The sequence below is a fragment of the Callorhinus ursinus genome, unplaced genomic scaffold (assembly GCF_003265705.2).
Source record: "Callorhinus ursinus isolate GAN/ISIS: 27379988/994484 unplaced genomic scaffold, GSC_fseal_2.0 scaffold74, whole genome shotgun sequence".
In the NCBI taxonomy this organism is placed as follows: Eukaryota; Metazoa; Chordata; class Mammalia; order Carnivora; family Otariidae; genus Callorhinus; species Callorhinus ursinus.
Window position 1 is genome coordinate 5,784,554 of NW_027397136.1, and position 15,505 is coordinate 5,800,058.

Here is a 15,505-nt window from a genome sequence, read left to right on the forward strand (position 1 = left end):
CGTTGATCTGTTCTACTGTTCTTTTGGTTTCTATTTCATTGATTTCTGCTCTGATCTTTATTATTTCTCTTCTCCCGCTAGGTTTAGGCTTTATTTGCTGTTTTTTCTCCAGCTCCTTTAGGTGTAGGTTTAGGTTGTGTATTTGAGACCTTTCTTGTTTCTTGAGAAAGGCTTGTATTGCTATATACTTTCCTCTCAGGACTGCCTTTGCTGTATCCCAAAGATTTTGGACAGTTGTGTTTTCATTTTCATTGGTTTCCATGAATTTTTTAAATTCTTCTTTAATTTCCTGGTTGACCCATTCATTCTTTAGTAGGATGCTCTTTAGCCTCCATGTATTTGAGTTCTTTCCGACTTTCCTCTTGTGATTGCGTTCTAGTTTCAAAGCATTGTGGTCTGAAAATATGCAGGGAATAATCCCAGTCTTTTTGTACTGGTTGAGACCTGATTTGTGACCTAGGATATGATCTCTTCTGGAGAATGTTCCATGGGCACTAGGAAGAAAGTGTATTCCGTTGCTTTGGGATGGAATGTTCTGAATATGTCTGTGAAGTCCATTTGGTCCAGTGTGTCATTTAAAGTCTTTATTTCCTTGTTGATCTTTTGCTTAGATGATCTATCCATTTCAGTGAGGGGGGTGTTAAAGTGCCCCACTGTTATTGTATTGTTGTCAATGTGTTTCTTTGCTTTTGTTTTAATTGCCTTATATAATTGGCTGCTCCCATGTTCGGGGCATAGATATTTACAATTGTTAGATCTTCTTGGTGGATAGACCATTTAAGTAGGATATAGTGTCCTTCCTCATCTCTTATTACAGTCTTTGGTTTAAAATCTAATTTGTCTGATATAAGGATTGCCACCCCAGCTTTCTTTTGGTGTCCATTAGCATGGTAAATGGTTTTCCACCCCCTCACTTTCAATGTGGGGGTGTCTTTGGGTCTCAAATGAGTCTCTTGCAGACAGCACATCAGCGGGTCTTGTTTTTTAATCCAATCCGATAGCCTGTGTCTTTTGATTGGGGCATTGAGCCCATTTACATTCAGGGTAACTATTGAAAGGTATGAATTTAGTGCCATTGTATTGCCTGTAAGGTGACTGTGACTATATATTGTCTGTGTTCCTTTCTGGTCTATGCTGCTTTTAGGCTCTCTCTTTGCTTAGAGGACCCCTTTCAATATTTCTTGGAGGGCTGGTTTCGTGTTTGCAAATTACTTTGATTTTTGTTTGTCCTGGAAGCTTTTTATCTCTCCTTCAATTTTCAGTGAGAGCCTAGCTGGATATAGTATTCCTGGCTGCATATTTTTCTCGTTTAGTGCTCTGAAGATATCTTGCCAGTCCTTTCTGGCCTGCCAGGTCTCTGTGGATAGGTCTGTTGCCAATCTAATGTTTCTACCATTATAGTTTGCATATCTCTTCTCCTGACCTGCTTTCAAGACATTCTCTTTGTCTCTGAGACTTGTAAGTTTTACTATTGGATGTCGGGGTGTTGACCTCTTTTTATTGATTTTGAGAGGGGTGCTCTGTGCCTCCTGGATTTTGATGCCTGTTTCCTTCCCCACATGAGGGAAGTTCTCTGCTATAATTTGCTCCAATATACCTTCTGCCCCTCTCTCTCTTTCTTCTTCTTCTGGGATCCCAATTATTCTAATGTTGTTTCGTCTTATCGAATCACTTATCTCTTGAATTCTGCCCTCGTGATCCTGTAGTTGTTTCTCCCTCTTTTTCTCAGCCTCTTTATTTTCCATCATTTGGTCTTCTATTTCGCTGATTCTCTCTTCTGCCTCATTTATTCTAGCATTAGTGCCCCCATTTTTGATTGCACCTCATTAATAGGCTTTTCGATTTGGTTAGATTTTAGTTCTTTTATTTCTCCAGAAAGGGTTTCTCTAATAACTTCCATGGTGTTTTCAAGCCCAGCTAGTATCTTTAAAGTCATGATTCTGAACTCTGTGTCCAACATCGCACTAATGTCCATATTGAGTAGGTCCCTGGCCGATGGTACTATCTCTTCTTCTTTTTGTTGAGGTGCTTTTTTTCATCTTGTCATTTTGTCCAGAGGAGAATAGATGGATGAGAGAACAAAATGCTAACAGGTTAACAACGTCCCCAGATAATATACTCTAAACAAATCAGAAAAGACCTGAAACCAGGGGAAAGGAAAGGGAAAGAAAGAAAAAAGAAAGAGAAAAAAAGAAAAAAAAAGATAAAAACAAACAAAAACAGAACAAACCAAAAAAAAAAAAAAAACAGAATATGATCAAATATGATCAGGCTGGTGCATAGATCAGTGCCACACACTAGATTTTGTGTGTGTTTTGGTGCTTTGGAAGAAAGTGCCTCCTAAATTTTTAAGGAAAGAAAGTCTTATATATGTATAGAATAAGGGTTGATACGATGAAGGGATGGAATATTACTGTAAAAATGAAAGTTATGAAAAATTTTAAAGGAATTGATCAGGAAGTGTTTGAAAAAATAAAGAAGAGGATTAAGAAGAAGGAAAGAAAGAAAAAAAGGGGGAAAGAAAGTGATCAGGCAGGAGACTGGAAAAAAGCCATACACTAGAGATTTAGGGTATATTTTGATATGTTAGAAGAAACTATCTCAAAACTTTAAAGAGAGAACAACTTATATATATATATGCCAAAAATAAAGGTAACAACTATGAAGGGATAGAATATGACTCTAAAAATGAAAAATAAAAATTTTTTTTAAAAAAAGGGATTGATAAGATGTTGGTTGGAAAAAGGAAAAAAAAACAGTTAAAAAAATTAACTTTGAAAACTAATGAATCATGGTAAAAAAGCCATGAATTCTAAGTGCAGTATTCTATCGCTGGAGTTCTCCCATTCTCATCGATTGGTAAACTTGGTCTTGGCTGGCTGTTCTTGCTGATCTTCTGGGGGAGGGTCCTGTTGCCATGGGCCCCAAATGTCTTTGTTGGAGGCGGAATTGCCCCGCCCTTGTCGGTTCCGGGCTAAGCAATCTGCTCGGTTTTGCTCTCGGGAGCTTTTTTTCCCTTCAAGCTTTCCCTACAGCTTTGGAGGACGAGAGTGAAAATGATGGCCTCCCAAACTCTGCCCCGGGGGAGCCGAGAACTCGGGGCCTCGCTCCTCAGTGCACCCCCAGAGAAAAGCAGTCAGTCACTCCCGTCTCCCCGGTCTCCGGCCGTATTCCGTGCTCACCCGGCCTGTGACCGAGCGTTTCTATCTCTGGCACCCGACCCCGTGTGGAGTCTCCAAACCCAGTAGATCCCTGCGGTGCGCTCTTGCGCTGCTCCTCCCGGGGGAGGGAGGGGAGTCTCCCCAGATCTGCTGCTTGTTGGGTCCCTGCTGGAGAATCAGTGGCCTGTCACCGATCACAGTTTATGGCAACCCGGAGCTGAGAGCTTGTTCCTCCTCTGTCTCTGCAGCCGGCTTCCCCATTCCGATACCTAGGAGCTGTGCCACACTCAGGGATCCCGGGTCTTTCTGTGACCCCGAGGGTCCTGAGACCACACTGTCCCGCGAGGGTTCCACCCCTGGCTTAGCCACTGGAGTGATGTCCCTCAGCCGAGCTGGCTTCTAAAAGTTCCAATTTTGTGCTCCGCGGCTTTATCACTTGCCAGAAGCGGCCGACGGAGGCCCCTCCCCCGCCGTCTATCCTCCCGAATATCGCCTCGGATTCACTTCTCCGCACGTCCTACCTTCCAGAAAGTGGTCGCTTTTTGTTCAGAGAGTTGTTGTTATTCTTTTCCTCGATCTCCTATTGAGTTCGTAGGTGTTCAGAATGGTTTGATCCCTCTTCAGCTGAATTCCTGAGACCGGACGAAATCCAGGTCTCCTACTCCTCCGCCATCTTGCTCCGCTGAGAACAGGGTTTCTCATCTGTGGCACTGTTGACATTTTGGGCCGGATAATTCTTTGTTGGAGGGGCTATTACAGTAGAATGTTCAGCAGCAGTCCTGGCTGTCGGCCACCAGATGGCAGTAGCACTACCTCCCCAGTTGTGACAACTACAAACCTCTCCAGGCATTTTGCCGAAAGGGCCTTCCAGGAGAAGCCAAAATCACCCCCGGTTGAAAACCATGGGGTCTGAAATCATATAGGATGATTATTTGGGAAAGTCAAAATGGTAGGATATTGGCAGTTCCATAGGATTCTGCCTAGTCATTTGTGTGGCATGGTAACAGCGTCAGGATGAGTGATAAGGGGTGAGATTGCAGAGATAGTGAGCAGAGTCCAATCGGAAGGCCTCAGCAGCTGTGTGAGTGTGAACATGTTCTGACTAGGAAAAATATGTAGGTGAACCTTCCAATATGCAGACCATTTGAGCCCTTGAGGAGTGGGTTCTTTAAGGAGCTTTCTCAAAAATGGACAATGCCAGGGGCGCCTGGGTGGCTCAGTCGTTAAGCGTCTGCCTTCAGCTCAGGTCATGATCCCAGGGTCCTGGGATCGAGTCCCGTGTCGGACTCCCTGCTTAGCCAGGGATCTGCTTCTCCCTCTCCCTCTGCCTGCCTCTCTGCCTACTTGTTCTCTCTCTATGTCAAATAAATAAAATCTTTAAAAAAAAAAAGAAAAAGGACAATGCCATTAGTTGAACTTATTTTTAAATTTATTTTTTAGTTGTGATTGATGTGGCCTGCTTTCCTCCCTCCCTCCCTCCCTCCCTCCCTCTCACCCTCCCATCTCCCCATCCCTCTGTTTTTCTCTTTCAACAATTACTTAAACATGTGTTACGATTTCTTATAGGTTGTAGATGTATCGAAAGGAATTGTGAATGCAATTAAGGATCCAGATTCCAGAGGGAAATCTTTTGCCTTCGTTGGGTAGGTGACTAGAGTTTGACTTTAAAATTGTGCTACCTGTTAAAATGGACTAATTGTAATGATTTACAAGAACAATAACTTCTAAACATGTCACTACAGATTTATTTGTTGCATTTTTAGTATTTTTCTTCAACCCTATTTATTCCAGAAATTTTATTCCCTTAGCCCTGAGGTCAGTGTGTCTCAAAGAGCTGTCCAAAGGCCACTATTGTCACAATCTCCTGAACGGTTCTATTAAATCAGAATTCTGAGTGAACTGGGCAATCTGCTTTAATAAGTGATTTTTCTGTCACCAAAGTCTGAGAGAACCAACTGCCCTAGACTATTACATATACTTAGTCCAGTGATCACCAAGGATGGTTTTGTAGTACTCCAGTGATGTTTTAACATATAAAGGATATTACTATAGATTCAAAAACACAAACAGAATACTTTTAGGGAATAAGTACAGTTGCAAAATTAAATTGCTTTTGATAAGAGTAGTGCAATGCCCCCAAAAGGTTGGACATGGATGGTTTAGGGTACAGTTGCTTGTGCTGTGCAAGACTGATCATTTATGATATGCTCTCTTTGCTCTTAGGACAGATGGGGCACAGTTAAGCTGTGTGACTTACCTCATTTTATTAAATCCTGTCACAGCTGGATTTAGGACCTTTTTTCTGACTTAACTAAAACGAAAAAATTAAGGCTCAGTCCACCAGATTGATAGGTACCAAATCACCTAATAATTGACCCAGAACTCTGTCATTCTGTGAAGCAAACTAATGACACCCGATGTTCCGTGAAAGGTGAGAATCTGATTCAACAATTAAGTGATAGCTTAATTCCTAAGAAATATTTGCTTCCAGAGAAAAGACACTTTTCTCTTTAAGCCAGGAAACATAGTATGTATTCCCAGGATTATGAATTCATACATTGTTATGTTTTTCACTATTGTTATAGGCTTAGTTTAAGTAAAATTTTTGTCAGTGTAAAAAATCATATTGTGTTTTTGTATCTAGTAGCTGCAAGATATGTGCCCCTCTCCGAGTTCCTAGTTCACTGTGTTAGCACAGAGTTATATACTCCAGGAGAATTAGTCACAAAAAGTGTGTTCAGCTCCAGGTCAGCCCCCTCTGGTCTCTTTGCTGAGCTGCAGTGCGCCGTACTTGTTCGGCATGTTGGTGGGAGAGGAAGTGCTAGGCATGGCAGCGTACGCATTTTGTGTGTGCGAAACTCTAGATAGGCACCTGCGTTTCTCTTTTTGTCTCTTTAGCCCAGGGGAAAACTTTGCTCATTTCTCAGACACTTTGAGGGGAAGGCAAAAGCATAGGACCTTAATTTTGCTCCTAGTTTTTTCATAGTTATTAACTATAGGATGTTGGTCTATTTTATCATTCGTTTGTTAAATATCTCTTGATAGACACACATGTACATAAAACTTTGAGAACTAATAAAGTCAGCAAGGTCACAAGGTACAGGATTGGTATATAAAACTCAGTTTCCATATATTCGCAAATGAACAATCAAAATAAAATGAATAAATAATTTTATTCACAGTAGCATCAAAAGAATACAGTACTTAGGTATAAATTTAACAAATACAAGACCTGTATCTAGAAAATTGCAAAACACTGCTGAGGGAAATTAAAGAAGAGTTAAGTAAACAGACATTTCATGGTCATGGACTGAAATAGCCAATATTGTTAAAATGGCAGTTTTCCCCAAATTCATCTATTTATTCAACCCAATCCTGTCTATAGTCCAGCAGGTTTTTTTGTTTTTTTTGCAAAAATTGATAAATTAATTCTAAATTTATAAGGAAATGCAAAGATCCACAATAGCCAAAACCATTTTGACAAAGAAGACTAAAGTTGGAGCACTTAAATTTCCTAATTCCAAAACGTACTCTAAAACCACAGTTATAAAGACTGTAGTACTGGCATTAGAATAGAATATAGATGAATTAAACAGAATTGATAGTCTAGAAATCAACCTTTGTGTTTATGGATGATTGATTTTTGACAAAAGTGCAGTGACACTTCGTGGGGAAAGAATAATCTTTTCCACAAATGGTCCTGGGAAATCCACATGCAAAAAATTGAACCATACGCCCTTAACTTCACACAATACATGAAAATATTAACTCAAAATATATTAGAGACCTAAATGTAAGAGTTAATACTATAAAACTTTTGGAAGAAAAATAATCTAGACCTTGGGCTAGGCAGAGATTTTTTTATTTTACTTTTTTAAGATATTTATGTATTTATGTATGTATTTATTTATTTATTTTAGAGGGAGTGTGAATGGGGGGAGGAGCAGAGGGGAAAGGAGAAGGAGGGTGAAAGACTCTCAAGCAGACTTGGCACTGAGTGTGGAGTTGGACACGGGGCTCGATCTCACAACCCGGAGACATGACCAGAACCAAAACCGTGAGTTGGACGCTTACCCAACTGAGCCACCAGGTGCCTCAGGCAGAGATTTTTTAGATGTGATATCAACAGCATACTTCATAAAAGGAAAAACTGATCAATTAGACTCCACCAAAATGGAAAATTTTTGTACTTTAGAAGGCACCATTAAGAAAATGATGATGTGTGGGGAGATCATCGGCTAAAAGGCAGGGTGGAGTGGGTCAGAGAGGTATATGGAAACCTTGAGGACCGAGGAGAAGATAGGAAGTATTCCCTGGGAACACAGAAGAACACCTCTTGGGAGAGCATAGTAGGGTAGCAAAGCAGAACGGAGTCTTCCATCTGAAGTTAGTGATCAGAAATACAGGTGAAGCCAGGGAGCCCAGTTGTATTTTCTCTCCAACTCTGTCTTGCTGGGGTTCTGGCACAAAGAAGGCAGATACTTTGATGAGCCAGAGGAGGGACTTGGCTACGCTAGTATAGTGGAGAGGTGGCTGGGGGACAAGGTTTTGCTGAGACTATTTGCAAAGGAATGACTATGATGCTGAACCATGAAACCTAAGCTGGGAAAGACACAGGCTTCAGTGTGCCTTTCTCTGTGCGCAGAGGCACTTAAACCGGTCCTTGAGTCACAGTTAATGGAACACAAAGTGCTTCAGAGCAGCTGAAGAGCAAGTATATTACATATAATTAGTTTACCCATGATACCAGTATTGCTTGTCATTGTGAAGATTACAAATTGTTCTTTGGCATAGCTTGTATGCCCTGCAGTGATCCTTACAAATCCTTCTGGAACTTGACGGAAGCTACTTGAGGCCTTTGTCTCATAGTTCCCCTCGCTGACATTTTCGTGTTTTTTGTTTTTGTTTGTTAAAATGTCAGAACGAGGAGTTTCTCACTGAATTACGTTCATTCAACTCTTGAGCTCTCACAGGCTTTCTGAGGCAAAGGGGACTAGGCAAACGGGAGAAGAGATATTAAAATGTATTATAAGCAATAATAAATATTAAAAACTAGATTGTACCAGTACAAAATTATTTAGATCTGTGGGATAGAAAGTCCAGAAGCAGTCTCAAATATATGTAAGAATATATAGTATGTGACATTTCAAAATATGGGGAGAGGGTAGATGATTCAGTAAATGGTATTATACCTTTGCCTCATATCAATACAAAAATACTTTGCAGAAGGAAAGTATGTTATGGATTAAAGAACCCCAAAGCATTAGAAAAAATATGTCGGGGTGCACCTGGGTGGCTCAAGTTGGTTAAGCGTCTGCTTTGGCTCAGGTCATGATTCCAGAGTCCCAGATCGAGCCCCACATCAGACTCCCCAACCAGCAGGGAGTCTGCTTCTCCCTCTGACCCTCCCCCTCTTGTGCTCTCTCTCTCTCAAAATAAATAAATGAAATCTTTTAAAATAAAAAGAAAAAATATGTGGGAATTTATGTCACTGGTTAGTGTAGAGGGGTTTTCTAAATATAAAATCAAACCATAAAATAAATCAGAACTTTTGCTTAAGTGAAATGTTTAAACTTGTGTATGCCACAAAACACTTAAACATTAAAAAGCAAAATACAAACAGTAAAAAATATTTCCAATATTACAAAATATTGTAATAAATATTACAAACAGTAAAAAATATATATTCCATTAAAATATAAAGAATTCTGGGGCACCTGGGTGGCTCAGTCGGTTGAGCATCTGCTTTCAGCTCAGTCGGTTGAGCGTCTGCCTTCGGTTGTGGTCCTGGGGTCCTGGGATCGAGCCCCGCATCAGGCTCCCTGCTTGGTGGGTAGTCTGCCTCTCCCTCTCCTCCTGCTCGTGGGCATGTGTACTTTCTCTCTCTCTCTCTCACTCTCTAAATATACACACACACACACATACACACACACATATACGTATATATAAAGAATTCTTACAAATTGTTCTTTGTAGTCGGGACTTCAGGAGGAAAAAGAGAAAAGAAAGAAGTGTATGTAGCTAAAACTGTATAAAGAAAAATAAATATCATTAAAGTAATGCAAATTAGAATGTTGGGGTACCTTTTTTACCTAGCAGATTGGCAGAATTTTATGACTAAACTCATTTTTGGTGAGGGGGCTGCTAGCATTTTATGTGAATTGATAGGACCTTTTTGGAAGGCAGTATGGAAGTATTCAATAAAAGCCTTAAAATTTCTAAGCATACTCTGAGCCAGTTCCACTTCTAGAATACATTATAAATACATAATTATGGATAAGTATAAATGTTTGCTGTAAGAATGTTCATTAAAGCATTATCTTATAAAGGAAAAATATATTTTAATAGCTTAAATATCCCCCAAGTTGGGAATTTATCAAATAGTTATGATTACATGCAGTGCAATTTATGTGATCATTAAATATGTGCTAGAATATTGAGTGACATAGAAAGGTGATTGGGATTTAATGTTAAATGAAAGACATTACAGAATAGGATGACCTGTGTAATCTTACATTTATAAGAGCAAAAAAATGTGTATATGTAAGGGGATGAGAAGGCTACATTAAATATATTAACTTTATCTTTGATGGGATTATGGGTGAGTTTTCTTTGTGCCAGTCTGTATTTACTGCAGTGCATATGTGTTTCCTCTTTCATAAAGAAAATGTTATTTTGTTAAATTTGAAAAGAAAATTTGTAAGGAGCCAATAATTTGGAGAACTGTAAATTTTCTTTCTGTAGGCCCAATCGGTACCTCCTTTTTGACCTGGTGCAGTATGTCTTTGCTATGGCTCACAGACCCTTCCTGCCGTACCCTTTGCTGCATTTTGCCTATCGGTAAGTGAAGTGTTTCTTTTTATGCCTTCTAAAATAGAGCTAACTCCATACATCTGTTTGTAATGCTGTCATTTAGGGTTATAGGGAGTATGTTCGTTACAGTAGAGCCTCTATCTCTAACTAGGAGGTGCTCCTGATGTCTTGATGTTAGTCTAGGACAGAACCAGAGGTGTCTAAGAAAGGGAAATGTGGATTAGTGTGGATGAGAAAAACAACGTGCGTTGAGAGGTTAAATCTGCAGTTCTTCAGATTTTCTCATTAGAAACCACTGAGTTTTAATTTGGAGAAGTGTCTTGCTCGGCAGGTTGTTTGAAGGAGCAATCAGATTTCCCTCTGTTTCATATCACCCACCCAGACGTGGGAAAGGATCCTTCTTTATTAAACCAGTCTGATCATATAATTGGGGAAAGGAGCCAGGTTGATTCAGACTTGACCTTGTGGTTGCCTTATCTTCTTTCTTCTTGTCCTGCCTCTTGGTTCACTTCTTCCCTTTGCAGGTTTAGAATCTCAGAATGATCATGTCACATACTAGTGGTCTGGTCGGGGAGAACTTCCCATCCAGTTTGCGAGGGATTGACTTATAAACCAACATGGCACTTCACTCCTGCATTCATTCAACACATATTTCTTGAATGCCTACTATGTCTGAGGCAAGGCACTAGGGACTCAAGATATTATACTAAACCCTTAGAACGTTTGTGATCTAACACACATGTCAGAAAAATAGGCAGAATGCAATGTGATGATACTGTTTATTGGGGGTGTTCTGTTTTTCAAGCCGTCTGCTTCATTCTCACTTAATACTCCATGACTGACATAGGGAAGAGCATGAAGTATATGTAAAGGAGGCGGGTTGGGGGCCAAGCACAAGGAATACCTCCGTTTAAAGGACCTGCAGAGTCAGGGAAATTTATCAAGAAGCTCAAAGTGAGTCATCAGACATGTAAGTGAAAAAAGTGGAGCATTTGGAAGCCTAGATATCAAGGGGCTCTAGGGGGTGTTTTAGGGAGGAAATGACTGTTTCAAGAAGGGAAGCCAGGCTTCCCTTCCCGTACCTGGGACAGTGCTTGGCACACAGTAGGTACTAAGTCAGTAGTTGTGGAATAAAAGGCTATAGAAAAGTCAGGTAAGGTGAAGGACTTAAAAGTATCCACTGGAGTGGGTAGTGAGGTCATTCTGATAGTGGCTTTGGTGCAGCCAGACCGCTGGGAGCTGCTTCCTTGGCCGTGCATGGAATTGAGAGTTACTGCATAGTGGAGTTGCCATATGCAAACGGAGTGGCCCACCGAGGACACGGAAGTGGACAACGGAGGTCCTCTGTTAACACACAGCCAGAGTACAAGAGTTGGAGGTTTGTGGGAGGTGTTTTAATTACGCTATAATAGCCCAGTAAAGTGCCATCGGGACAGGTTGTCTGGAATCTGAGACTTTGTTCCTGGAGAAATTTTGACCCATCTTCAGCTTCCTTTTTCATTTTTTTATGCACATTGGAGTGATGTTTTTAAGTTTTTAGAAAGCTGTGGAACCCCGCATTCAGTGACCCCCTGGAGACCTACTAGGTAAATCAGATAGAAGCAGAGCTGCTCTAGCTGTAGTGATGGGTGATCCTCAGAGTACATACTCCCAGCCTTTGCCCCCAGTGCTCTGTGGGGGCCCTGAGGAATTCCTAGGGCACCCTGGATACAGGCTGAAACCCCCTGCCCCGAGGATACTTAACAGGAACTCGGTGGCAGATAAGGAAAACCCTGTTTTCAGTAAGAGTGGAGAGATGGCATTAATTGAAGCGGGCAGCTCTCTCCTCCTGGGTTTTATGTTTGCTTCCTGATTTGAATCATCCGTCTTAGGCTTCTCCTTACTTTTGAATTTTTTTGGTTCCCTTGGGGCGCCTGCTTTTAAGGATAACAATTTGCATCTTAAATACTACTCCACTTGGCCCACGTTCTTAACAGAAGCATATCTGAATGTCTGAGGTTTAAATTAGATTAGATGGCACTGACTTCTCTGAATGTCAGATATTTTTTGTTTGTTTTGTTGGTAGTAATGCCTTTAATTTTCAGTTGTTCGGATTTGTTGTGTCTTCCGTGGAGAACAGGGCTGCTATCAGTGAGGGCAGTGAGGCTGGGTTAGCTTGAGAGGAGACGTAACCTCACAGGTAGTGGTGCCAGGATATTGGTTATTTTCTTAAAAACAAAACAATCAGTGAGCCTCTGCCTCTATGGCAGCCTTTCTCCTGGTGCTTCTTGCAGGCTAGCTTCAGTATTGGGTATGGAGACACTTATCACATGCGTTATATTTATGCCTTTTTCCAGATGGGTAGCACGACTCTTTGAAATGAGTCCATTTGAGCCGTGGACAACAAGGGATAAAGTGGAGCGGGTGAGTATGTGATGAACAGCTGCCTGACCAGGTACGGGGCAGAGAGCTACAGAGATGGATACGTTAGAACTGAGTCTTGTTTGCTTGCTGGCTTGGGTTATTTGCATGCTCTTGTCCGCTATCCTGAGGTGAGCCCCGAGGCTTGGGCCCTGAAACTCACCCCCCCTCGGCCTGCTCCAGCTGTGGGGGTGCTGCCTTAGTTTCCCTCCAACGTGCTCTGTTTTCCTTCTCTGCTGGATCATTCCCAATGGCACACAGACATGCCTTCAGGGCTCCGTTTTTTTAAAGGTAAAACCCTCCCTTCCCCTTTGTCCCTTCTAGCCCCCATCCTGTTTCTGGGTCCTTTTGAGTCCTAACTCTTCAGAAGAGCTGTCTATTCCCGTTGTTAACCGTTGCTTACCTGTCTTTCTAACCCACTCTGTTCAGGCTCTTATTCCATTTCTGCCCACAAGCTGCTCTTTTCCAGATTACCCATGATCACCCCTTCTTTCCCTGAACCCTCACTTGCCAGTCTGTTTTCTGGCCATCTCCGTATTCCCTTGCTTTTCTTCCTCTCACTTGGCCATGCGTTTTGGTTTCCCTTCCTGGTTTACCCTCTTCTCCCTGATCTGTAAATGTTGGGGGACTGACAAGCTCTCTCCTCAGCGCTTTTGTATCTTTGCTCATTCTCTGAACGACCCTCCCCTCGTCCCATGCCCCAAGCTGCTGTCTGTGAGCTCACAGCTGCATTTTTATCTCCAGCCTTGAATCGCCCCCACCTTCCCCAGCTGCAGACTCTTACATCTATTTGGGTCTAATACAGTTTTCTGAAACTTAACATCTCCACAAATAGAACTGCAAACCTGCTTCTCTCCTGGCCTCTCTCATCTTATGTTAATGAGATCACTGTTCTCTCTGTTGCTCAAGCCAAAAACCTAGGAATTCTCCCCTGATTTACTCCTTTCTCTTACCAGTCTAAGCCAGTATTGTCCAGCATAACTTTCTGCAGTGACGGCGATGTTCTGTAATCTACAGTGTTCAAAATGTAGCGACTAATGATGTGATGTATGGTGATTAACATAACATAATAAAAAAATGTAGCAACTAGCAACATAGGACTGTTGAACGTTTGAAATATGGCTAGTGCAACAGCAAAAATAAGATTTTAAGTTTAATTTTAATTCAACTTAAATGAAAATTACCACATTTGGCCAGTGGCTACTGTATTAGGCAGCACAGCCGTAGACCATCAACAGGTATCCTTCAGGCAGCCCTCAAAATATATGCCAGATCCTACAACTCCTGCCTCTCCCGGCCCTTTGTTTTGTTTGGTTTTTCAACTTTTTATTCTGAAAGTGTATGCAATAAAATTGAACATTTTTGGCTGAAAGAAAGGTGTCCACTCTGCCTATCCTAATCCAAGTAGGTTGATTATTCCTTTCTCATTCTCTTGACCAGTCTTGGGCTGCCTGCCTGTCTTGTCCCTCTACAGTGTGTTGGGTTCCAGAGCTCTGGCTCTTTCTGTCTTGCTGTCTCCCGTTCTGGTCTCCCACACTGCAGGTAAAAGTATTTCGAGGAAGAACACAAAATAAAATAAAAATTCTGTATTGTCTCTACCTTTGAAGACCTGTTGACCTTTTCTCAACGAGAATAGCCCATGATCCTCTGAATGTTACCTAGAAGTTAAAACATAGAGAAGATGAGAAAGTAGTCCTCAGGGAGCAGATGTGAATGGGGAAGGCCTGGTCCTCCCCTCTGACCGGCTGTGTCTGGAAAGCTGCGACTGTTTTCAAGATATCCCTTCTGCGTTCATGAAAAACCAGACAGGAGGACTGACTGTCTGAATACTTGAGTGTATCTTGTGCAAATGTGCCTCTTACACTGATAATGGAGCGGGTGTGGATACAGTAGGCCGAATGGGCTTTGGATTTGGAGGCTGCCTCACAGCACTCTGGTCAAAATTGATTCTCTTCATGTACTTGTGGATGGTCTAGGATCGTGGAAGTCTTCCAGCTCATTCTCCTCTACAAACAAGATGGGTTTGGTGTTTTAGATCTTGGTGAGTGTCGATCAACCAGATGAAGTATAGAAGGAACATAAAGGTTAATGGATTATCTCTTAATGAGCAAGGAACAATCTCCTTAATTCAGCAGTGCGAATGGAAGCAGGAAGCCCGTGCACAAGGGAGAATAGGGGAATGGGCTGCTTCTGCATTAGCCCCTGTTTTATTTTCTTCCTGGACCTCCTGTGAAGCCACCTTGACAATGTGACTGGTGCTTCTCCATTGCAGATTGATTTGGTTCAGTCTGGGGAATGGCTCATCTGGAGCCAGTGTTCTGTGTTCGTGGGTAGAGCTGTTTGTGCTGATATTTGGTGACCTTGCCTTTTTCCTTCACTTAAACTCTTTTTTTTCTGTGGTCTACTTTTAGTGAGGTGCAGGAATCAAAAGCAGCCACGTGTCCTTTGGAGACAAGTCTCAGGGATGGGACTCAAGGCCAGCTTGAATGTTTCAGAGTTCGGTGAGATAGCACTTTGTGTTCTTGGTCAGGTCTCAGAGTTCTCCATGGTTCTGTGTGTTCACAGCTTCACATCACGGACATGCTGTTACCTCACCTTCCCGGCTTGGAAGACCTTGGAATTCAGGCCACACCCCTGGAGCTCAAGGCCATTGAGGTGCTGCGGCGCCATCGTACTTACCGCTGGCTGTTGTCCGAAATGGAAGACGTGAAGCCGGCCAAGACGGTCAACTTTTAGTGGCCCCTGTGCTGCCCTGGTTTTTCTGTGTTGGTCGGGTCGCCCGGCTGGCGACAAGCCCACTGTCATCAGAGAATCCTGTATATAGTGAATAAGATCCTTCTATTAAACCATCTGAGGTTAAATTCGGCTGCAGCTTTTTCTTTCCTCATTTATAAAATGAGAAGTTCAGTCACTCAGAATTTATACATAATTTCTTTAAATACATATTTAATAATGACATATTTTTCATTTATTCCCTGAAATATTGAAATGATTTGAATTTTCCTATGTCAGGCTATGTCTGGCATATGTTTTGGAAGACAGGAACCCCTTTTTAATGTCCAAATATTGTGATGACCCTGAGTGATATGGGATTGTCTTTTAATATCCATTAATTGAGAAAATATTTAGTG

At 41.7% G+C, this 15,505-nt stretch overlaps 1 protein-coding gene across 1 annotated transcript in view; it reads left to right on the forward strand.

Moving 5' to 3' along the window:
* Positions 1-15,235, forward strand: part of NDUFA9 (NADH:ubiquinone oxidoreductase subunit A9) — a 41,056-nt gene extending 25,821 nt beyond the window's left edge. The window contains exons 8-11 of the mRNA XM_025851881.2: positions 4,728-4,804; positions 9,906-10,001; positions 12,311-12,377; positions 14,940-15,235. Coding sequence (XP_025707666.1) covers positions 4,728-4,804; positions 9,906-10,001; positions 12,311-12,377; positions 14,940-15,110 — 411 coding nt within the window. The 3' untranslated portion in view covers positions 15,111-15,235. The remainder of the gene's footprint in view (positions 1-4,727; positions 4,805-9,905; positions 10,002-12,310; positions 12,378-14,939) is intronic.
* The last annotated feature ends 270 nt before the right edge of the window (positions 15,236-15,505 follow it).